Genomic DNA, 25,158 nt, shown 5'->3' on the forward strand with positions numbered 1-25,158 from the left:
ATGAAACAGCATCTATAATTTTAATTCCAGACACTGACTTTTGATTTAAAATGTGTTTATTCGCTGATGGCATTAGTCACTGCACATGTAGCAGTGACTGACCATTATTACATCTGAGTTTTGCTTTTGTTGCATTGTAAGAGCTAGAACCTTGGTGAGTATGCATATTATCTATATATAAAAGCCTAAGTGACCTTTACGACTGACTGGAGAACCGCAATTGTGCTCCCACAGCCAACCTCCCGTGGTCCCTTCCCCCGGCCAGCCGGCCGGCCCCAATTGGCCCTGATCACTGGCCAGGCCAAGGGACCCCACCCATGCACGAATTCATGCACCGGGCCTCTAGTAATAAATATAAACTACTAGAGGCCCGGTGCACGAGATTCGTGCACTGGGGGAGGGGGTTCCTCAGCCAGGCCTGGGTTTAGGCCCCAGGGATTGGGCCTAAGCTGGCAGTCAGACATCCTTCTCACAGTCCAGGACCCCTCGCTCCTTACCACCGTCCTGCAGCAGAGGCTGGAGAGGCTCCTGCCACCGCCACTGCGTTCACTAGCAGTGAGCCGGCTTCTGGCTGAGCGGCGCTCCCCCTGTGGAAGCTCACTGACCACCGCAGGGCAGCTCCTGCATTGAGCGTCTGCCTCCTGGTGGTGAGTGTCAAAGCGGCCAGTCAGTCGATTTGCATATTACACTTTTATTATATAGGATAATGTAGTAAACATTTAACACACATTATTGGGTTCAGTTTATAAATAGGTCAGAAATGAACAAAAACAGACATTGTCCCTGTGTTCTAGACCAGCGGTTGCCAATCGGTAGTCTGCGGACCACTGGTGTCCGTGAGGTCCAAAAGGTTGGCGACTGCTGGTCTAGACGATGGGCCAGCAGTGTGAAGGCCTGTGGTGGGAGGGAGCATGTTGATTCATAGGATTAGTAGTGCGCCCACTGGACTGAATACGGAGACGGAGTGGGGAGGTGGTCAGGCTAGACCAAGGAGGGTCTCGTAGGCTACGTGACAGCTGCCAGCCTTTACGAGAAGGACTGAACTGCGGAGTTGCATGATTAGTACCTTCAAGAGGCCAGTCGGCTGCAGCGGGCTAGTGTGTGGAGGGGATGCAGCGTGATGTGGATTAGGAGGCTGTTGTGGTGCTCCAGGCGGGAGGTGGTGGCTCAGAGAGGGGAATGTCAGTGGGAATGCGGAAGTGGGAGGATTTGAAATATTTTGAGGTAAAATCAAGTTGCTTATAGTTTTGTGTTTGGAACTATTCTGAGGTTTCTGCTTCAGCAGCTTCATGGGTTATAGGCCCACTCCCTGACACTGGGGTCACTGGAAGAGAGAAATTTGACTTCACTCTTAAACATACTGAGTTGAAGTGCCTTTGAAGGATCCAAATTGGAATGTTGTACCGGCCATGAGTTCCGTGGGTCTGGACTCAAAAGGAGAGGATGGAGACAAGTGTTTGGGACAGTTAACCTCGGTGGACTTGTGGAGGTGGGTGACATTGCTCACATAAGTGGTTCTCCGCATGGACTGCACATTGGAATCTCTTGAGTATTGAAGCAATAACCCCCTCCCCCAGACTCGGCTTTAATTAATTGGGTGCTGGGCTCTAGAAGCCCCCAGACAGTACTGATGTGCAGCCAAGATTGAGACCCACTCCTGGAGAGCGTGAGCTGAGATGAGGAGAGGGCCTGGGACTGAGCCTGGGGGCACACAACTGGAGACCAGTTAGGGGAGGGTGAACCTGCCAGGAGGCTGCGCTGCTGCCAGAGGTGGCAGGGAGACTCTGTGGTTTCGAGGAGGTAAGTGTGGCCAGCAGGGCCTGTTGCTGCTGAGAATTTGGATTTAGCAATGTGGACGTGGCTTGGTTACCGGAGGGGGAGGTGTTAGTTGGCAGCTTGGAGCAGAATCTGGGTTAGAGCGGATTGAAAAATGAGAGGGAGAAAATGGAGACAGCATAGGCAACTGTTGGAGGTATTGGGAGAGGCAGTGAGGAGCAGAAAAGGTGTGCCGTTGTATTGGGATGTTTTGGCTACAAGTAACAAAACTCTGATTCAACTGGTTTAAATGGTGAAAAAAACTTACCTTATTCAGAGTTCCAGAAGAAGGAGTTTCAACAGTGTCCTCAAAGACGTAGGCTTTTCCCAGCCCACTGTGTGACCTGGACCTCCGGCTGCCACCGCAGGATGTGAGATGCTACTGTAATTCAGACATCAAACCGGATAGTACAGTCTCCAGCAGAAGGATGACTGTTGTAATCTTCAAAAAAACACACATACTGAAAAGTGTACAATTCATAAGTGTGTAGGTTGAATTTGCAGAAACCAAACAACCGTAACTAGATCACCACCCCAATACCCCAGACGCCCCCTTGCTCCTCCCCCGCAGGATAACTGCTCTGCTGACTTCAGCACCATTGGTTATTTTTGCACAACATAAAAAAACCATAGTACGTATACAGTATGTGCTCTTTTATGTTTGGCTTTCAACATTGTTTTTGAGATCCATATTGTTGCATGTATAGTTGTAAAGTGTTCGTCTATTGCATGAATATACCACATTTTATCCATTCTATTGTTGATGGGCATTTGGGTAGTTTCTAGTATTTGGGTTTTATAGGTGGTGTCATTGTGAACATATGTACTCATTTCTGTTGGGTGTATAATTAGGGGCAGGGTATCCTTATATTCAGCTTTAGAACAAAATTTCCAATGTGGGTGTGTGATTTTACACTCCGACCAGCAGCATATGAGAGTTTCAATTCCATGTCTTCGCTAATAATTATTTTGTGTCATTTCATTTGGACATTCTGGTGGGTGTGTAATGATGTAGTGCTGTGATTTTAATTTGCATTTTCTTAAGTTGATTAATGATATTTAAGTTGAGCATCTTTTCATTTGCTTATTGACTACTTGGATTTTCTCCTTTATGAAATACCTGTTTGGATTTTGAGTTGAATGTCTTATTTATTAGTAGTGTTTATTTTTTTTTAATTTTGGATATGAGTCATTGTCAGATATTTGAATTACAAATATTTTCTCTCTGGCTTGGCTTTTTACTCTTGATGTTTTCTTTTCATAAACAGAAGTTACTAATTTTAATATAGTACAGTTAGCCAATTATTTTATTTCCTTTATGGTAAGCAGTTTTGTGTTTTGTTTCTAATCTCTGCCAGCACACATGTCACCAGAATGTTGTTTCTTCTAAAATCTCGACCATCTAACTTTGGTGTTTAGACGTAAAGTCCATCTGCAGGTGGTTTCTGTGTTTAGTGTGAGGTGGGGTTCATCGGGTGTGACTGCCCCGCTGACATAGCACCGTTTCTTAGAGCGCCTTTTCTCCGTGTCCTGTGATGTCACCTTGGTCGTATAGATCAGGTGACTGTGTGGGTAAGGTCTGTTTCTGATTTCCATATCCCATTCTGTTGATCAGCTCATCTATCTTTAGATAGTGTTTTCTTAAAAAAAAAAAAAAAGTATATAGCCTTTTAGTGGGTATTGTTATGTGGTAGTATGTTACCGAGTTTTGTTCTTGTAATCTCTTTTTCAGAGTGAGGATTCCCTCAGGTCTCATTTTAGATGAGAAAGCAGGCCGGAAGAGGTTTTAACTTTCTAACAGCTCACAGGGATTGGGCTTCATTGTTTCAAGTCCCCGCTTTCATGCTCTGTCCACTGTAGCTTAGCAGAGGTGTTGTGTGAAAGATCTGGGAGTTTATTTCTGGAGTCTTGCTAATACACAAAAATAGTGCAAAAAAACTATACAATGAATAACAAGTTGGGCATAGAGTGAGGTGTAGATAAGATATGTGCAGGAAATATCCCAGAAATGTAGTTATTCCTGAGTAGTTGTGACTGTGACTCTGGATGCCTTTTTCCCTTTGTTTTACTTTTCTGTATTTTCCAAATTTCCTATAATGGACATATATGGATGCTTAAAAATTAAAAAAAAAAATTAACTAGATTATATATGGAAAATTCAAAAAGTACAAATAGAAATGTAAGATGATCTATGTACCTATATTAAAATAAAAATGAATATTTTATTTCTTGTTTTTCTTCTTAGAAATGCACTTGGTGATGGAAAGAGAGCCATTATTCTGAAGAACAACTGGCCAAAGGTAGGTTTCTTTTATATTTTACCTTGGGCAAATAATGCCATACAACTTGGAGAAAAATCTAATGACAGGATGTACATTTGCATGTAGAGATGTGGATAAAATAGGGCTCTTCAGTTCCATAGTCAGAAAGGAGGCGGACTGTTGTACAGTTACAGAATGATTTCATCTAGAGCGAGGCTGCAAGTGTCTGAGGGCACAGGTCGCCCGGAGGAACCTTGAGGCCCTTGAAGGCACTTTAATCACTGAGCTGTCAGCATCTCCTCTGGATGTATTACAGACCTACTGAAAAGTGAAACGTAAAGCTTAGAAGGAGCTATAGAAGATGGTGTTTGTACATAAATTCTTAGAGAAAACATAAATTTGACTCTATCAAACTTAAAAACTCTTGTATGTCAAAACACACCATGAATGAAATCATAGTCTGGAAGATCATTTGTAATATATATAACTTATATAATTGATAGGATTTATATCTAGAATATGCAAAGAGCTAAATAAAAAGCTCGGTAGAAATAGGCCAATAAACAAGCATTTCACAGAAGAATTCTGAATGGGAAATAGAAAAACGCTAAGCCCTGTTTCCCAGTCATTAAAATAGTACAGAGACAGAAAAACGAAACCTAGAGAGCCTCCAAACAGACCTACATGTACATGAGTTAATAAAACAATGTGATACTGTTTGGGTCGTTCAGATTGGCAAAAATTAACGAGACAATAGCCTTGAGTACTGGTGAGTGTCTGTACCAACAGGAACCCTCGATAAACCAGTGGGTTGAATTGGTTACAAGCACATTGGAGAGCATTATGATGTGCGTACGCAGTCATTACTTGATTCTAAGCGTGAACCCAACAAACATTCTTGCTTATGTGTGTATAGTGAGATGTACAGGTTGGTCATTGCACCATGTTTTAATGGTACAGAAGTGCAAATATCTAAGTATCCATTAATGAAGCAGTGATGATTGTGGTTTTTCACTTGGTTACCAGGCTCTATCAGATCTGTCCCCTGTCTTGAACAACCATTATTTCTCTGACCTCAGATCTTCTGCTCTCCCCTTTTTTCACTCCCTCGTTCACTCTTTGTTGGTCCGTTGCTCTCCTTTCAGTTCCTTAAACATGCCAGGCCCACTCCCCACTTGTACTTGCTCTTCCCTGTGCCTGGAATGAGAATGCCTTTCCCCAGAGCACGAGCTGGCCCCCTGGCCCCCTGGCTTCCTTTCGTTTTCACTGCAGGTACTCTTCACAGTGAAACCTTCCCTGGCCACAGTGCTACATGCCAAGCTGCCCTTCCTAGACGTTGGCTCTCCTCTTTCCCTGCTTGACTTCGCTTCTTCTTGGCATTTATTGTTAGTAAACATATTGTACTAGTATGCACTATTTACAGTATGTTGCTTATGGTGTGTGTGTCTCCAGTACAATGTGAGCTCCATCAGGACAGGTTTTTTGTTTGGTTCATTCTTGAATCTGGACTGCCTGACACATACAGGCACTCATTAAGTAAATATTTGTTGACTTAGTGAATGAATTGAACACTAGATTACAGCTTAAATGAATTAACTGGCTTATCAATAGATTTAAAAAACAATATTGAATGAACAAAGCAGTAAAAGCATAATATTCTAGAAAAATACTTATCAAACTCATGATAGTGTTTGCTTCTGGGCAGTGAGAGACAGGAAAGATTAAAAGTACAAAGGAGAGTTCAGCCATATTTGTATAGTATTATTTCTTGCATTAAAGAATCTGAAGCCAGTACAACAAAATGTTAACAGTTAATTCTGGTGTTTGTTATAGTAATTTATATTTTCCTAAATTATAAAAATAGTCTGAGTTTTTTAAAAGCAGAGCTTCGTTAAGACTCAGAAAGATTCATGTTTCAGACTTCATTTCTGGCTTTTCATAATTTGCTTTTATTTATTACTAGAGACCCGATGCACGAAGATTCGTGCAAGAATGGGCCTTCCTTATTCTCTCCGGCACCGCCTTCGGTCTGGCGGAGCCCCCTTTTCGCTCCGGCCCGGAACTGCCTTTCCGCCTTCCCACACTGCCCAGAGGCCCAGAGCAGCTGGGGCGGGGCGCTCGACGCCTGCATATGCAAATTACTCCGTCCTCTTTGTTGGGTTAATTTGCATACTCGCTCCTGATTGGCTGGTGGGCGTCGTGCAGGTATGGTCAATTTGCATCTTACTCTTTTATTAGTGTAGATTATTTTTAAGTTATTATTTTTTAATCCTCACCCAAGGATATGCTTTTGTTGATTTATTTTAAAAATATGTTTTCATTGATTTTTAGAGAGAGGGGAATGGAGAGGGAGAGAGAAAGAGAGAGAGAGAAACATTGATCAGTTGGCTCCTGTACATGCCCTGATCAGATGCCTTGACCAGAAATTGAACCCTCCACCTTTGGTGAATGGGATGACACTCAAACCAACTGAGCCACACCAGCCAGGGCCATAATTTGTTTTTAAGCCAGAGTGAGTAGAGTCAGAGAATTTTAGAGCCTTCAATTTGTGATTCAGGTGGTCTAAGGGTGTAAAATCTGGGAATTATGAAATTTCTCAAGAGGACTTCTGCATCCAACTTTTGGAGTCACTTTCTAAATACATTATTTTACAGATAAAGAAATTAAGTCTCAGAAAAGTACAGTGACTTTGCAAGGATCCATTACAAGTAAAAGACAAAACTGGATTGAGGGTGATGTTTGTTGCTGTTTTCAATATAAGTCATTGTTGTGCTTGAACAGTCTTTGCTGACCTCTGCACCTGGCATTTGGCAACTGCTCCATAAATATTTTAAGAATGAATGGATGGTAGAATTCTTAATACTAAAACCTAGACCATGATATTGGTTTTCCAGAGATATCTTTTGCTATTTTAATCTAGTATCAACTTAGAAAAAGAGTACTAAACTTTTAAAATTACTTTGAGTACCTTATTTAGAATGTTTACTCCTGTCTTAGTTTATCAAACAAAATATTTACTCTTCTTTTAAGAACAGTTTTAGATTCACAGCAAAATTAACAGAAGGAAGGTACAGAGATTTCCCATAATCCCATTACCCCACTCACACATACCCTCCCCGATTGCCAGCATCCCCCTATAGAGTGGTGCAGTGTGAAATTGATGAACCTCCACAGGCACATCATCATCACCCAAAGTCCAGTTTAACTTGGGGTTCACTGCCTTGGTGTTGTACATTCTATGGGTTTGGACAAATTTATAATGACATGTATCCACCATTGTGCTTCGTAAGGTATATTTTCATTAAATTAAAGGATAGTTTTCTTTTTTTCCCAATTAGTATTTTTTGTACATTCCTTTGTATTGGATTTATTAGGATGGCATTGGTTCATAAATTACATAGGTTTCAGGTGTACAGTTCTCTAATACATCAACTGCATATTATATTGTGTGTTCCCCATCAAGTTTCCTCCCATCACTATACTATTTACCCCCCTTTATCCTTTTTGCCTCCCCTACCTCCCTTTCCCTCTGGTAATCACCATACTATTGCCTGTATCTCTGAGGTTTTTTTGTTTGTTTGTTTGTTTTTATCTCAGAATCAGAATGGTCTTTGTAAAGTGTGCAGTAAAGAGGAAAGAGCTCTGGCCCCAGAATAATAGATCAGGTTCTTTGTTTGGCCTGTGAGTGAGTGACATTAGGCAAGTTCCTAACCTTTTCACTTGGAAGTCACTGCTCAAGTGGAGATGCTGTGCCTGAAATGGGAGTTTGGTTTGTGAGTAGCTGGCTAGAGGAGAGTTCGTTAGCCCAGGTTTGATCATGTTAGCTCTCTAGATTAAAATGTTCATGCTTGATACAGAAGATTTCCCAAAATGCATAAATGGGGCCAGCCAGGGCTGTGGTTCTGTAGCAAAAACAGAACAGAACAAAAAAACTGATCATTAGAATTAAGAGTAAATCAGTGGTTTTGGACCTTTTCTTTCTTAAAGCCAACTAATACACGTAGAGGAAAAAAAGAATGAAAAGCTGCTAAGAGAGCGGTGGCTAGCTTAGCTTTACCCTCACATGGGCCCATGCTCCTCTGCAGAGGTGGGAAAGCTGCTGCACTAGCTGACTGTCCTTCCAGCTCTCAGATTCCATGGGTTTCCAAACTGTAAGGAATGTAATCACGCGGAGACTACTACTGCCTTGAAGTATTGTGAAGCAAATTTATGTTATTTATATGAATTATTTTATACTTTATTTGGAATAAAAATTATTTCACTCTTTAGTAAAATATAATAAAGGTTGAATTTTTTTCTTTGGGCATACAAAAAAATCTCTTTAAGTGAAAATACTGATCCCTAGGCAGTTGTTAAACATTATTATGAATACTGTTCATCGCTTTTCACCTAGCTCATTTCGGTAATTTTATATCCTGAGAGGTATTAACATTTTTATTCATTTTTCATTGGTAGGTTCTAATTTAACACTTTAAGTAACTAATCAGATTTCAAGTGAAATATTTTTCCTTATTGATTTCATTTAACTTAAGCATATTTTTGAGAAAAATTAAATTTATCTTTTTGGAACAGGGTCATTATCGTTATTGTGCTGCTCTTTCTATGCTGGGAGAATATGACTGGGCCCTGCAAGCAAACATTAAAGCTCAAAAACTCTGTAAAAATGACCCTGAGGGAATCAACGATCTAATTCAGCAGCATGTCAAGTTACAAAAACAAATAGAAGATCTGCAAGGTATTTCACCTAAGATTCTTTCGGTATCAGTCAAATTCCTTTAAAACTTTTGAGGGTGGGCTTCTTGGATTAATGGAGGACCACAAATCAATGCTCAGATGATTTGAACTTACTTTGTTATCTTGGTTGAGTCACTTAAGTTTCCATTTCTATCTAGAATTATATTAATGTTATATTCCATTAGATAATTATAAATGATTGATATTTTTATTTGAAACATTCATCAATGAATTATTATATACTCTTGCATAGAAAGTATTCCTTCTTGAATTTTGAAATAAATTACATCCTTTTTGAAACAAAATTGTTTTAAAATTATCTCCTTTATTATTATAGTTATTTCCTGAAGAAAAGCCCCTTCAATAGCATTGTTTGGTGTTTTTGCACCAAGTTTGTGGCTGATTTTATATATCTCAGAAATTTGCTGTGCAGGCTAGGAATTCTACAACCCCTTACTCTACACTCAGTGTAGGTCTTTCCTGTTTTTTCTTCTCTGGGTATTTGGTGTCTTATAGAGCTGAGCTGAGTGTTCTGTTTCACTAGCAAATGTCATCCAACATAACGTGATCATAAGATTGTGAGCTCCTTGAAACAGGTACCGTCTCTGATTCACACTTCAGAGTGCTGCATCTAGTCAGTGATCACATCCAATGGGATTTCAAATAATGGCTGTAGAACATTTTGTTAACAAGCTCATCAACTAAAAGCATCTCAAAATGTAAAATTGGTTAGGCTTACTTTTCAGTTCTCTGAATTTGAAAATCTTTTACAGTATGTGTTACCAATGCACTGTTTACTGTGTATGTGATTGATTTTTATAGGCGGGACATCAACTAGGAATCCAGTTAAAGTCTTTTATGAAAGCAGGTAAGTTATTAGGAATGGCTTTGCCCTGTGAGTTTAAGAATCTCTGTGTTTGATGCTTTAGTAGCTAATAGCAACCACAATGAAGTTGTGGGTGGAGGATGATAGGTGGTTTTTAAAGTGTTCCTGACTAAGATGAGGTGACCTGTGAATTGCCAAATGTATTTTGCCCACTCTTTTACTGAACTATTTGCATATGTATATATTAGCGATCAGTAGCTTTAGCCTATGGGAAGGAGTGAAATGATTATAGGATATTACTGTGTTTGAATGGGACCAGTTTTGGCCATCTGGATGGTCCTGACAGCAGAGAGCAAGGACACAGTCTTTGCCTTTTAACCCTTAGCCTCTTCTGGAAACAACTGCCTCTAGACTCCCGGTATTTTTTTCAAAGGCTGAGATGCTTCCTGTTAGAAATACTAGTAGGCGGCAGATAGACTTTCGTATGCTTGCAGTAAAGCCAATAGCACCCAGGGTCTGCATTTGTTACTTAACAATTAAATAAGATTAAGCTTTTCCTCACATGCTTAAGATACTGAAGCTGTTAATTTAAAACAAGGAGACTTACTTATTTTAATATTAGGAACCAGAATACACTTCTTGAGCTGTTCTTAATCTATTTTAAGTTTTTTAAATTATATTTTGGATTTTAATACCAAATGTAAAATAATGTTTATGTATAAGGCCCACTCTCGGAGATAGGGATCCTTTTATTTTATTTATATATATATATATATATATATATTTTATTGATTTTAGAGAGGAAGGGAGAGGGAGAGAAAGCGAGAGAAGCATCAACGATGAGAGAGAATCATTGATCAGCTGCCTCCCCCACACCCTCCACTGGGGATTGAGCCCACAACCCAGGTATGTGCCCTTGATGGGAATCAAACCTGGGACCCTTCAGTCGGCAGGCTCTATCCATTGAGCCAAGCCAGCTAGGGCAGTAGGGATTCTTTTAAAATGATCTTGTTTTCAAGAAAAAAAGGCTGAATTTGCTGGAACTTGTTTCTTTGAAGGTTAACTTTTTTAAAAAAAAGTATACTATTCAATATAAATAAAATAATAATTCCTTTTATCCCCACTCAGAGTCTACACACCTAGTCTAGCAGCACCTGCGTTTAGTACTTCACTTAACTTTGTAGAGATCGAAAGAGATTCCGGAGAAAGCTACCACGAAATGGCATACGGTGGTAATCATCAACTAACGGTAAGCTCAGTTAAAAACTAAAAATGAAATTATTTCCAGTATAGTCTCATATGTTTGCAATAATATTTTGGTGAAAGGGGAAACTGAATATCTTGTTGATATGAACCTTTTTTTTTGCCTATTGATATCAAGAGAATGATTCTGTCTTTTAAATATTCAGGCTACCTCCTATAATTACATAAAAATAATATTTCATTGTTATAGAATTTTTTTGCAGTCACATTTGTATATTTTCAAACTATTTTTTTCTAAATTTTATTTTACACTTGGATGGTTCTCTTTGTATGCCTTCCTTTTACATGTCTTTTTTTTTTTAAGAGAGAATCTTTTTTTTAATATATATATATTTAAAAATTTCTTTATTGATTAAGGTATTACATATGTGTCCTTATTCCCCCATTACCCCCGACCTCCCATTCATGCCCCCATCCCCCTGTTGTCTGTGTCCATTGATTAGGCTTATATGCATGCATATAAGTCCTTTGGTTGCTCTCTCCCCCTTACTCCCACTGTCCCCTACCTTCCCTGAGGTTTGACGTTCTGATTGATGTTTCTCTGTCTCTATTTTTGTTCATCAGTTTATGTTGTCCATTATATTCCACAAATGAGTGAGATCCCTTTACATGTCTTTTTTCTTTTTAAGAGAGAATTTTTTTAAAATACATTTTCTTATTGATTTCGAAGAGAAAGGGAGAGGGAGAGATAGAAATATCAATGATGAGAGAGAATCATTGATTGGCTGCCTCCTGCACTGGGGATCAAGCCCACAACCCAGGCATGTGCCCTTGACTGGTGGTCAAATCCCCCCACCCCTTGCAATGCTTTGGATTTTTCTTTTCCTATCTTTTATTTTTTGCAGACTCCATGGCTGCCCCGCACTGCACCAGTCCATTCACCCACCCAATTTGTGCCATGCTGGGCCTGGGAGCCACCCCATCCTATCTCGGCCCAAGGTGTTTCTGCAGCCTCTGCTGCTCCTCACCATAGCCAAAGCCCTTGATTCTGTGCTGTGTTCAGCTGGACCTTGGTCTGATGGCTTCTTAGGCACTGCTAGGCCTCTAACCTGGTCCTGGGACCAGGGTCCGAGGCAATCTGCACCTGAGTTTTTCTCTGAACTGTAGTGTGCTCAAAACTCAGCAGATATCACCAAGTCCACATTTATATTCCTCTCCAGTGTCTGATGGGGAAAAGGAAAACGATGTCTTGGGTTAGATGGATAGTAGTCATTGAAGGAACTTTTTAAACCCACTCTGTAGTTATATTTGTTTGTTAATAATATCCGAGGATATTATTTTTATTGATTTTAGAAAGAGTGAAAGAGAGGAAGAAAGGGAGGGGAAAAAGAGAGAGAAATATCAATGTGAGAAAGACACATTGATTGGTTGCCTCCCACACAAGCCCCAATTGGGGCCAGAGATCAAACCTGCAACCCAAGTACGTGCCCTGGACTGGGAATCGAGCCCATGACCCTACAGTGCGCAGGCAGATGCTCTAACCAGACCAGAGCATAGTTCTTTTGTTAATAATGAAAATCTCAGAGAAGCTGTGTTCATTTAGGGAGAGCAGCCTCAGGAAAGATGTGATAGTGCTGACTCAGTACTGAACAGCTTCCCGGCCTGGCCTCATGCTAGGTGTCAGAAATGGAATTGTCATTGGAGAATTTGTCATACCATAATCTTTTATCGTCAGTTATCATTTTGTGTGTTTATTCACTTAGGCTTAATAACCACCTAGCTATTTTAGGCGCTTGAATAAATTCTGATATAATCCACTTCATTATTTAGCTATTCATGTCTCTGTTTATTTTTTCACTTTTTTTTCTTTTGTAAGTCTCACTAATTTTATTTTCATGGGTAGGTGTTAGATGAAGCTTTGAATATAGATGATTGTGACTGTCATCCTGAATTTCTACCACCATCAGGTGAGTTTTTCCCTGTAAATCATTGCTGAGTTCATGTGGTGGTGTCTAAACTTCTATGCCCCCAAACTCGCACAAGCCTCACTTATATTTGCTCTTGTTCTCCTTTTACTTTGCAGTGCTTCTGTGTTAAAACATTGATTATTTATTTGAAACCAGTATTCAGTCTTTTCATATTATTTAATAAATCTAATTTTGGAACTCCAACTAAAATTGATGGAAAGGAAAGATGAAGCTCTTCTTGGCTCACTGTCTAATTTCTATTTGGCGAGGTTTTTTTTCTAAATATATATTTTTATTGATTTCAGAGAGGAAGGGAGAGGGAGAGAGAGAGAGAAACATCAAAGATAAGAGAGAATCATTGATCGGCTGCCTCCTGCACCCCCCACCCCCACTGGGGATCATGCCCGTAACCCAGGCATGTGCCCTTGACTGGAACTTGGGACTCTTCAATCCACAGGCTGACGCTTTATCCTCTGAGCCAAACTGGCTAAGGGCAGTGGTCAGCAAACTCATTAGTCAACAGAGCCAAATATCAACAGTACAACGATTGAAATTTCTTTTGAGAGCCAAATTTTTTAAACTTAAACTATATAGGTAGGTACATTGTTATTAACTTAATTAGGGTACTCCTAAGCTGGCCTATGCTAAAAACTCAGGGGGCCAAAGAGCCGCATGTGGCACGCGAGCCACGGTTTGCCGACCAGTGTTTTTCAACCTTTATATCATTATCTCCCCCAGCCAAGGAGCCTTTTTATACTTTATTTTTTTTCTAATTGCCTCCCTTTGAAATCTTAATACCACAGATCTTGTATATCTGTTTATGTACTATATGTACATCTCTGCTTTATATACTGTGGTGGGGGCAAAAGTGGGTTTACAGTTGTTCGTATGGAAATAATACAATAATTAATAGTAACACGAGAATAAACTGTTTCACGTACTCATAACTGTAAACCTACTTTTGCCTCATGTTGGGGGTGATGACACCTCTACTGAGAATGGATGCTTTAGGCTCATCCTAGCTGACTTTACTTTTTAAAAAATATATATTTTTATTGATTTCAGAGAAGAAGGAATAAATAGAGATAAAAACATCAATGATGAGAGAGAACCATTCATTAGCTGCCTCCCACATGCCCCATATAGGGGGATCGAGCCTGCAACCCAGGCATGTGCCCCGACCATTATCTCCTGGTTCATAGGTTGATGCTCAACCACTGAGCCAAGCCAGCAGGGCTCATCCTAGTTTACTTTAAATTGTCTGTGCTTGGTGCATGTGTTTGCTTATGCCCCTAGGAAACAGGCAGACACAGCAGGACCTCATAGACTCGGCATTGGCATCATGGGAAATGAAGGGCCCACAGAAGCCTGAATATTTTCGCTTCATTTATTTCCCAATCTCCCTTGATACTACCAGGTTTTGATGGAAATCCATCTAAAGTGGATTACATGCTTCCCTGCCTTTTAAACACCTAAGGAAATACAGATTTTCTTGATGACTTACTTAAGATAGCTGTTGTTACCCACAAGTTACTTACCTCCATCTTTCATGCATTCCTTCTGGGCTCTGACAGGGAGATTATGAACTTCCTGTTGCCCCCCTTTCCTTTGTTGTTTTTTTTTGTTTTCTTTTCAGTGTTTTTGCTTCTGGCAGCCATTTCTGTCTTGTGCTTCCTGCAGTTCTGTCTTTTCTTAGGCTCCCATGCCACATATCCCATTCCTGAGCATTTCCATTTGGTTAGCACAGTACCAGCATTAGAACGAGGGGAAGCGCAGGTGGCTGTCTTCCCTGATGCAACTCTAAAAGCACGTGAAAAATCTTTGAGGATAAAACATTTGTCAATATTTCTTGGGCAGTTATCATCAGACAGTACATTTAAATAATTTAAGTACCATCCACACTTCAGCATCTATGTTCAGTGGAAGAAATTGAGGTGCCGCGGTCAGGGTGCAGTGGTTTCGCTGCAGGTCACACAGCAGAAGTCGCACTGGAACTCTACAGCCTTTCCAGAGCCTCTTGCTTTCTGAGGCCACCAGAACCAGCTCAGGCTCGCATCCCGTCCTTACACAGGGGCTCTGACTTGCCTCTGCGTCTCTCCCCAAAGCTCTCATCAGATCCACCTGACCCCATTGCTGTGCTCTCTTCTGCACAACTTTGCACATCTGTCCCCACCCAGCAGCACACAGGCTCCCTCCTCCTGCCAGGGGACAAGGCTGAGCTCGTAGAGCTGGAGGAGCAAGAGGAAACACGGGGCCTGTAATTCAGTATTTCCTTTTCTTCTTAATGGGATTGCTGTTTAATTATTGCAACAAATGTCTTTTCTTGTCATCTAATTGTAAACTACCTGAAAACAGTAACTTAGCCTATATCTCTGTATCTGCTCTAGGCCTACATAATAATGACCATTATAATTTACTAGAGGCCCGATGCACGAAGATTCGTGCAAGAATGGGCCTTCCTTCCCCTGGCTGCCGGCATGGCCTTTGCTCTGGCCAGAGCCGCCTTTCCACTCCGACCTGGAGGCGCCTTTCTGCTGCCCAGAGGCTTGGAGCAGCTGGGGTGGCGTGGAATGCCGCTTGGCAGCTGTATATGCAAATTAACCTGCCATATTTGTTGGGTTAATTTGCATACGCACTCCTGATTGGCTGGTGGGTGTTGCGAAGGTACGGTCAATTAGCATGTTACTCTTTTATTAGGTAGATAATAATTTCATAGCATACATAGACAAACATCATCAGTAGCTTATTTTTGGCTTACCTGTTTGTAGTTAATGCTCACAATATTACTTCCTTTGCTCTCTTATGCAATTTACTTATTTTTTATTTTACTTTCAAGCTCATAGATTTTTATGTCCAGATTTCAGGAACAAATACTTTTATATTCACAGGCCAGCCTCCAAAATGTAAAGGAAAACAAAAATCTCGAAACAATGAGTTGGAGTTCAGGTATGTTTTTATCTAAGATACTGTTTTTTCTCCTAATGTCCTCTTTCTAAGAAAAAAGAAATCTCTTTTAAGTAGTAGCTACCTTTACCTATGTATATTATGTTGAGTACTAAAGTCCCTTTCAAATACCAAAGGCATGTCTTTTGGAGACAATCATTTTTTACTAGAGCAGTGGTCAGCAAACTCATTAGTCAACAGAGCCACATATCAACAGTACAACGATTGAAATTTCTTTTGAGAGCCAAATTTTTTAAACTTAAACTTCTTCTAACGCCACTTCTTCAAAATAGACTCGCCCAGGCCGTGGTATTTTGTGGAAGAGCCACACTCAAGGGGCCAAAGAGCCTCATGTGGCTCACAAGCCACGGTTTGCTGACCACTGGACTAGAGAATTCTGAATCCTGGATGTTAATACTGATTTCTGAAAGTCATACTACAGATATATTAGTATTAATTTTTTAAAACTCCAAAATACATGCTCATAAGAGGAAAAAATATTCAGAGAAGTATAAAGTGCAAATTAGTTGCCTTCCCTGTTCACCTTATTGCATTTCCCACACTTCTCCAGTAGCTTCGTATAGGAACTCACTGCTAACCATTTGTGGGCCACCGGGAAGCTCACTCTGCACACACAGGCATGGGTATGTGTACAGTGCGAGGCCCTTTTGAGCAGTTATCACTGGAGGAAAGTATTTATTAATGAACCAACCACTTATAAAATTCGTTCTACTGAACATACCCCTTAAAATTAATAGTAGGAACTCTTGTCACTTATCTTTATAGTTAATCCCCCATCGCCTACAAAATAGGAATTGACTGCAGAGTAGAATTGTTGGTCATACAGTAGATACAGAAGTTTGTGAAGTTAATGAAAAATGATGCTGGACAAGCTGCAAAGCCATTTCTGCCAGTTATACCAGTTGTCAGTTTTTTCTTCATTTCTTAAGGCTGATTCCTCAATAGATTCTTCAAAGAGAATGATTTGAAGATCAAAACACTAAGAGGAATGAGTAAAGCCCAATTAAAAAAAAAAAGACCATTTTTTTCATGCTACTACAAAGTAAATACAAAGCAAGGGCATAGAATATTATGTAATTCTACTAGAGGCCCGGTGCATGAAATTTGTGCATGGGGGGGAGCGTTGTCCCTCAACCCAGCCTGCACCCTCTCCAATCTGGGACCCCTCAAAGGATGTTCGACTGCCCGTTTAGGCCCAGATCGGGCCTAAACGGGCAGTCGGACATCCTTCTCACAATCCAGGACTGCTCGCTCCCAACCGCTCACCTGCCTGCCTGCCTGATTGCCCCTAACCGCTTCTGCCTGCCAGCTTGATCACCCCCTAACTACTCCCCTGCCAGCCTGATTGCCCCCAACTGCCCTCCCCTGCAGATCTGGTCACCCCCAACTGCCCTCCCCTGCCGGCCTGGGTTCCCCCCAACTGCCCTTCCCTGCAGGCCTGGTCGCCCCCAACTGCCCTCCTCTGCTGGCCTGGTCACCCCTAACTGCCCTCCCCTGCAGGCCTGATCGCTCCCAACTGCCCTCCCTTGCAGGCCTGGTCCCTCCCAACTGCCCTCCCCTGCTGGCTTGATCGCAAGCAACTGGCCTCCCCTGCCGGCCATCTTGTGGCAGCCATCTTGTGTCCATATGGGGGCGGCCATCTTTGACCACATGGGGCGGCCATCTTGTGTGTCCGCATGTGGCTCACTGACCACTGAGGGCAGTGGTCAGCAAACTCATTAGTCCACAGAGCCAAATATCAACAGCACAACGATTGAAATTTCTTTTGAGAGACAAATTTTTTAAACTTAAACTTCTTATAACGCCACTTCTTCAAAATAGACTCGCTCAGGCTGTGGTATTTTTTGGAAGAGCCACACTCAAGGGGCCAAAGAGCCGCATGTGGCTCACGAGCCGCAGTTTGCCGACCATGGTTCTAGGGAATTGTTGAATCTGAACTGGGGTCACGGGAACCCCTGAATTTGTAATTGGCTCGGCAGAATTGGTAGGTAACCTTAGCACCCCGGTGTGGCTGGTCTGAAGTGAGGGCAACTGTGGGGCCTGCATTGACTCAGAATTAATGTCAAAATTGAATGGAATTGTTAGACACGCAGTTGGTGTGGAGAATTGGTGTTAAAAACGATAGTCATCTGGTATAAAAAACACACACACATCAGTGTTAGAAGTGGTGTCAGAAGACAGCTAGAGAACCGAATCTTTCTTCCCCTCACCAGCACTGGGTCCAGGCTTTCTGAAAGGTTCTATCTCTTAGATTTCCTTTGAGAGGAGCATCTGTGCAACATTTATGGGCACATTTCTTGTTTCGGGGCTGTGTTGTCATAGATAACTGTAGATTGGTAATAACTGGATAATCATCACACAAATTCCCCTTAATTTGTTTCTTTTTTCCCCATATCATCATCATTAATTTATCTGGCCTCCCTCCACTTGTAATTTTACAGGGATTTTTATTGAGATTTCATTGGATTTAGAGATTAATCTGAGGAGAAATGGCATCATAGTAATATTTCAGTTCAGGAGCTTGTGACTTATTTACTCAGTGTTTAAAATGACCTTCAGTAAAAGTATTTTTTCTTTATCTAGCAGACTGTTTTATTTTAAATAATTCAACACAACACTCTTCTCTTTTAGTTGTAGTTCACAAGGGAATTTTCCAGCAGATTTGAAAAACCTCTTGGAGAAACAGTTCTGTAAATCTTCCAGAGCTGCACACCAGGTACAGAAAAGGTTTTTCCAAGGAAAAAGCAAACTCTGGGAGCAAACCACTTTTCACAAGAGCCCAGTCTAACCATGTACACCTCTTAAGATTTGTTTTTTAGACTTTTATTTGTGGACATGTTATTTCATATGTGATTGCTAAGAAACCAAACTATTATTAATTTAGAAACTAATTTTTCAATTACGTTAACCAGAGATTAAAGTAGCGATTGACACTGTAGAATTGTTGCTTCCCAAAGGAAACAGTTTGTTTCTTGTTCTGCTCTGCAGGACTTTGCTAATATAATGAAAATGCTGAGGAGCTTGATCCAGGACGGTTACACAGCTCTGCTGGAGCAGCGGTGCCGCAGCGCCGCCCAGTCCTTCTCCGAGCTGCTCAACGGCCTAGATCCGCAGAAAGTAAAGGTAGGATTGCCGTCTCCTAACTCCTCAGAGTGCTGATGGCTCCACATGCATGTGGAGGAGAACCGGGGCTCTCCCTTCACTGTTACCAGTGACCTTCTGCCTCGCGGAGAGGGCGCGCTGACCCAGCCTTCACGCCTGCGCTCACCGTGCGACTCCCTCCTCCTCTCCTTGGTGTCCCTTAGGCCTCCTGGCCTTCTCTCTTGATAAACTACGAAAGCAAGGTTTTGGACCAGATTTGGTCACATTTTTCATTCAGAAAGAAAGTAATAGCTAGGCAAACACTTCATGCACGTTGGTAAGGCAGCAAATAAGTGTCTTCATCTGTCACTGGTACCCACAAACATTCAAAAGAGAGTAACTTCTGTTATTCTAATCTATTATGAACCATGCCTTCAAGGAACTCTGAGACAGTGAGTCTGTGTTTTAAATACTTGATAGCAGTATATTTTTGCAATAATTCAGTTTGACCTTTATCTCAATCATAGTGATTAGTGAGATTTTATTACACTTTTTTTCTGTTGTGGCTATCAGGTTGGTATGATGCAAATTGGGCAGAATTATCTTCAGATTTTTAACTGAAACATTTTTATTGGCAGCAATTGAACCTGGCCATGATTAACTATGTCTTAGTGGTCTACGGGCTTGCTATTTCTCTCCTTGGAATAGGACAGCCTGAGGTAAGACTTGTAACAGAAATAATAATTTAAATATGTCATTGATTTTAGAAGATATGTAAACACAGTTGTTTTCCCATATGGGCTTATTTCCATCTGCATACTTTCTTGATGATTTTTTCTGAAATGCCTAAGTTTAATTTAGTTTGTGTTATTTTTTGAAAAGAAATTTTATTTTGTATTCTCATTAGAAAAAAGCTGTCAGATAGCCAGCAGAAATCTACTTTTTGTATGAAAAGTAAAGGACATAATGATAGATTTCAGAAACATGCTGAGGGATAAAGGCAAGTTGGAGAACATAAACATCGTGATACCACTGAGGTACTATTTGGAAAACACACATCAAGGGCTGTCTGTGCATCTTGTAAAGGTTACAAACATGAACTAGCCCTACATCAAATTTAAAATAATGGTTGCATTTAGTGATGGAGGAAAGGAGCGGGCCTGGGGAAGTTAGGAAAGAGAGTTCAACTTTGAAGATTGAAATGGCTCTAGAATTATCTCAGGTGTAATATACTTTTGCTACCAATATGGCCTCCTAACTTCCTTGGCTAGATGAAGGCTTAACTCTAATTGCTACCTAATGAGGAGCAAGTCATTTTTTATGTTCACTCTCCCACTGGCCCCCAGTGCCTGCAGTTCATTTTCCTAGTGACCTGCTTCTTTCCTTGTTCTGGATGTGACAGGTGAATATCTTCCATTAAGACCTGCCCATTTTTTAGATTGTTGGAGACAAAGTTCAAGATCTCAATTCTTTTATTCTTGGCAGAGCAATAATAATTATTTTATGTCTGCCTTTTTGGAATTGAAGAGATAGTTTATTACATTTGTGATTTACTTTGAAGTAGTGAGACTAATCACAGAAATAAAACAATGTGATAAAACTTGAACCTTTAAAAGAATTTCATTATTCAGAGTAGCCCCAACGGGAAGTAAGCAATATACTTACTCCAGTACAGCCCTTGCTTAAGACATGTTTGCAATGCCTCCTTTGGAACTGGCCTCAAAGTTTCTAACGAACTCCATTTTGTGGTGACATTTCTTTTTTCACCCACAATGGGGTTAGCAGTGTTGCCTGGATCTAAGTGTCTTTGGATTTTTTTCAAAACAAAATTCATGTAAAGCATAGGTTTCCACAGTTGATAATATTCAAAAGAACACACTTCTGTCTGTGAAGCTGTTACTAAAGGGCTGGTTTTAAGGTTGAGCATTTATCTGCCCGATACCACAAAGCATGTAGCAACATCATTGGCATGCTGTGCCCCCAAGGAGACAGCACTCAACCAGGATATATGCACGGTGTCATTGTGTACATCAGTCTTTTTACCGTGAAGTCACACTATGTGGTGTTTGCCAGCACCACGGGCCTCTGTATGTGGGTGTAAATGCTCATCTGGTTGGTGATTTGATGTGTTCAGTGCCAGCTTTTCATTCTGGAGCTGAATCACTTTGGGTGTGAGTATCATACATTTGGTCACAATTTATAAATTGCTAAGAAAATGAAATCTGGAAGGTGTAATTTTGCCAAATAAGTTTTGGACAGATAGTTGTTTTTAATGTTACACAAAAAGAATCAGCCTTCAGATAAAATCACTTCCAGCATTTCTTTTTTGTGTGATTATTGTTCTTATTGCCTTTGAAGGAATTATCTGAAGCTGAAAACCAATTTAAAAGGATGATTGAACACTACCCCAATGAGGGCCTTGATTGCTTGGCCTTCTGTGGAATTGGAAAAGTATACTTGAAAAAAAACAGGTTAGTAGATGTCCTAATAAAGTAAAAAAATGTTTTAAAAAAAGTATTTCTATATTTATAGTACTATATCTATGCAGTGATTTATCAAATGTATTCTTTTTACATATATATATATTTTTTATTGATTTCAGAAAGAAAGGGAGAGGGCAAAAGAGAGAAACATCAGTGATGAGAGAGAATCATCGATTGGCTGCCTCCTGCATGCCCCCCACTGGGGATTAATTTGTATGTGCTTTGACCCCTAATTGTGAACCATGACCTCTTGGTTCATAAGTCGACACTCAACCACTGCGTCATGCTGGTTGGGCTCAAATATTCTTACTAGTTATCTTGAAATCTCTGACTTTTATTGTGGGAATGAAAATTCATGTAACATCTTTAATACCTTTTTTCCTTCATTATTATGACTAGATTTCTAGAAGCTCTTAATCACTTTGAGAAAGCAAGAACCCTGATTTGTCGACTCCCTGGAGTGCTAACTTGGCCCACAAGTAATGTGGTTATTGAAGAGACTCGGCCGGGGAAAATAAAGGTAACCATTTCTTTCTGCAGAGAGCTTCTTACCAACTGCAAAAGCTCGCCTTCACTGGCTGGCTCAGGTGTCAGAAGGCAAGGAGATAGCCTTCTGGCCTCAGCTCCCCCACAGGTGCTTCCCCTTTAAGGACTAGTGAGAAGTACTAACATTTACTAAATGTTTCCTATTGCCAGTCACACACCTGCCACATTTCATTACCTTCAGTCCTCACAACAGTCCTACAGATGAGTACTATGATTTATCCCAATTTTATGGAGGGGGAAGATTAAGTGTAGAGAGGTTAGGTAATGAGCTCAAGGTTAAACAGCCTGGAAATGGTGGAGCTGGGCTTGAATCCAGGTGTTCTGACTTCAGTGTGCATTCTTAAGGTATGCAGTCCTTCAGAAAGGTGTAGCATTGCTGTTTCATCATAGTTACTGTCGTTACTGAGGGGTACTTGAAGACTCAAAGTGTAAATTTAGTTTCAAATCCAGAAGCAGAGGTTGCTTTGCTAGCTTTTGAGAGACTAAATTATATGTAAATTGACTAGGATGGGCCTTTAGTTGTGGGGAACCTGGTCATGTACTAAGAACTGGCTTTTGACCAACCCTGTGAATGTACTAAAAACACGCTTTAAATATGTGAATTGTATGGTATATGAATGATATCTTACCTGAAGCACAACTCAATGATAGAAAGACAACTAATCTAATTTAAAAATAGCCCAAGGATGTGAATAGACATATCTGTCAAGAAGTTATACAAATAGCCAATAAGCACATGAATGGTGTTCAACAACATTAGCTACCAGAGAAACACACATTAAAACCATAGTGAGATACGACTTCACACCCATTGGATGGTTATCCTCAGAAGGCAGCTAAGATAAGTGTTGACAAGGATATGGAGAAGTCAGAACCCTCCTGCGTTGGTGTGGGTATTTAGAACGGTGCTGTTGCTTTGAGAAAATAGTCTGGCACTTCTCATGGGTTAAAGAATAGTTATTCTGTGACCCAGCAGTTCCACTCCTGGATATATATAGAGATAACACGTTTTCACAAAAACTTGTACGTGACTGTTCATAGCAACATTATTCACAGGAGGCAAAAAGTGTTACATCAACTGATGAATGGTTAAATAAAATATAGTCTATTTATACAATTGAATGTTATTCAGCCCATAGAAAGGAATGAAGTTCTCACATGTTACAACATGAACGAACCTCAAAAACATTATGCTAAGTGAAAGAAGCCAGACACAAAGGCCACAGATGGTAGGATTCCATTTATATGAAACTAGAGGTCTGGTGCATGACATTTGTGCACTGGAGGGGGTGTCCCTCAGCCCAGCCTGCACCCTCTCGCAGTCTGGGACCCCCGGGGTATTTCCGGCTCTGGGGAGTGGGCCTAAGCTGGCAGTTGGACATTTCCCAAGGGGTCCTTAGCGCTGCCGCAGAGGTGGGAGAGGTTCCCGCCACTGCTGCTACGCTCATCAGCCATGAGCCCACCTTCTGGCTGAGTGGCGCTTCCCCTGTGGGAGTGCACTGACCACCAGGGGGCAGCTTCTGCATTGAGCTTCTGCCCCCTGGTGGTCAGTGCACATCATAGCGACTGGTCATTCCACCATTTGGTCAATTTGTATATCAGGGTTTTATTATATAGGAACTCCAGAATAGGCAAATCTACATAGAAACAGGAAGTAGATTAGTGGTTGGGAGGAGCTAGAGATTGAAGGAAATGGGGAGGGGTTGCTAATGGGGATGGGGTTTCTTGTTGGGTGATGAAAATGTACATTTAGACTGAGGGGATGGTCGTACAACCCTGTGAATGTACTAAAAACACGCTTTAAATATATGAATTGTATGGTATGTGAATGATATCTTACCCGAAGCTGCTATTAAAAAAATGGTAAAACAAAGGATCATTGGGTTTTCCTCTTTAAACTAGATTGGCATGGAGGCATGGGAACTATTGATAACAAAGGTTCAGGAGCAGTGGGATCATTCTCAGGGCAAGAACCAGCCCAGGTAGCAGGGGCTCCGGGAGGAGGTGAGAAGCCCTTGGCATCAGGAGGAGAGGAGCGTCCTACGGGGGTTCACCTTAGGACTGCCGCTGGCAGCATACGTTCCGCCGTATGATAAAGGAGATCTCTGAGAGCTATACATTACAGTGAGGTTTGATGGCTACAACGGCACGGTTTTGATTCTGACTGAAATTCTGAAAACCTTTTTTTAGTTCTTGCCCCCCCCCCCCCCCAATTCCATCATTTTCTATGGACATGTCTCTGTATCAGCCTCCATTAAAAAGTGGTATGTAGTTTGTTCTTGGCTAAACATTTAGTCATTTGAAATCACATGCATTTTGATTGATGAACGAGTGTTGTAACAGTATCTTTTTTGTTTTAGATGCTCTTAGAGAAATTTATTGAAGAATGCAGGTTCCCTCCAGTGCCAGATGCTGTTTGTTGCTATCAGAAGTGCCATGGATATTCCAAAATCCAGATATACATCACAGATCCAGACTTTAAGGTAAGTCATGACTGTGCACTGGGTCATTAACTTGCACCGTTGTGCCTCACAATGAATTTAGAACCAATCCTGTAATTAGAGGCACCCAAGTTCTCCGGGGTGCCAGCAGTTTATGTCCTGTCCACCCCTTCCCCTCGACTTCTTTAGGTCTGCATCATCTCACATGGGAACCCAGAGCCACTGAAATTAACACTGAGGGCCGGCTGGCTAATTCCGTTTCCCCTTTCTAGCCTCTGTGTCATCAACTGCCTGTTCAAGTCTGGCACATAGTTGAGTGAATAAGTTACTGGGCCTTAGTTTATTCAAGAAGATAATAAGCTGCCCATTGTGGCACTGTCCCTGATTAAGCTGAGATGGAATACTGTTTATAAAATATTTTATATACTGTAAAGAATAATGCAACTGTAAGCTATGAAAGGGAATATGTCAGTCAAGCATGTATCTCTGGCACTAGGCATTCTGGGGTACAGAAGTAGGATGCTCCCCCATGAGGAAATGTGGTATTTAATTGTGTCTACCAGGTGAATGCAAACAGCTCTCTCTTTATCTTAATATGCTTAGTGAGTTAGAGGGGGGGGGGGGAGTGTATGTGTGTGAGACACGGCACCTTTAAAATGTGAATTAAATATTTTTTTAACCCCCCCAGGGTTTTATACGAATCAGCTGTTGCCAGTACTGCAAAATAGAATTTCACATGAACTGTTGGAAGAAGTTAAAAACAACAACCTTTAATGATAAAATTGACAAGGTAAGACTAATAAGATTGGGTGTTTTGTTTTTTTAATATGTTTTTAA

General features: G+C 40.9%; 1 protein-coding gene across 1 annotated transcript in view; it reads left to right on the forward strand.

Moving 5' to 3' along the window:
- Window positions 1-25,158, forward strand: part of TTC3 (tetratricopeptide repeat domain 3) — a 92,247-nt gene that overhangs the window by 25,844 nt on the left and 41,245 nt on the right. The window contains 13 exon segments of the mRNA XM_079766354.1: window positions 4,061-4,115; window positions 8,649-8,811; window positions 9,633-9,678; window positions 10,765-10,885; window positions 12,743-12,806; window positions 15,695-15,752; window positions 18,402-18,486; window positions 18,759-18,893; window positions 19,490-19,570; window positions 21,210-21,322; window positions 21,734-21,854; window positions 24,241-24,363; window positions 25,010-25,111. Of these exon segments, the coding sequence (XP_079622480.1) occupies window positions 4,061-4,115; window positions 8,649-8,811; window positions 9,633-9,678; window positions 10,765-10,885; window positions 12,743-12,806; window positions 15,695-15,752; window positions 18,402-18,486; window positions 18,759-18,893; window positions 19,490-19,570; window positions 21,210-21,322; window positions 21,734-21,854; window positions 24,241-24,363; window positions 25,010-25,111 (1,267 nt within the window).

The sequence above is a fragment of the Cnephaeus nilssonii genome (assembly GCF_951640355.1).
Source record: "Cnephaeus nilssonii genome assembly, chromosome: 3".
NCBI lineage: Eukaryota > Metazoa > Chordata > Mammalia > Chiroptera > Vespertilionidae > Cnephaeus > Cnephaeus nilssonii.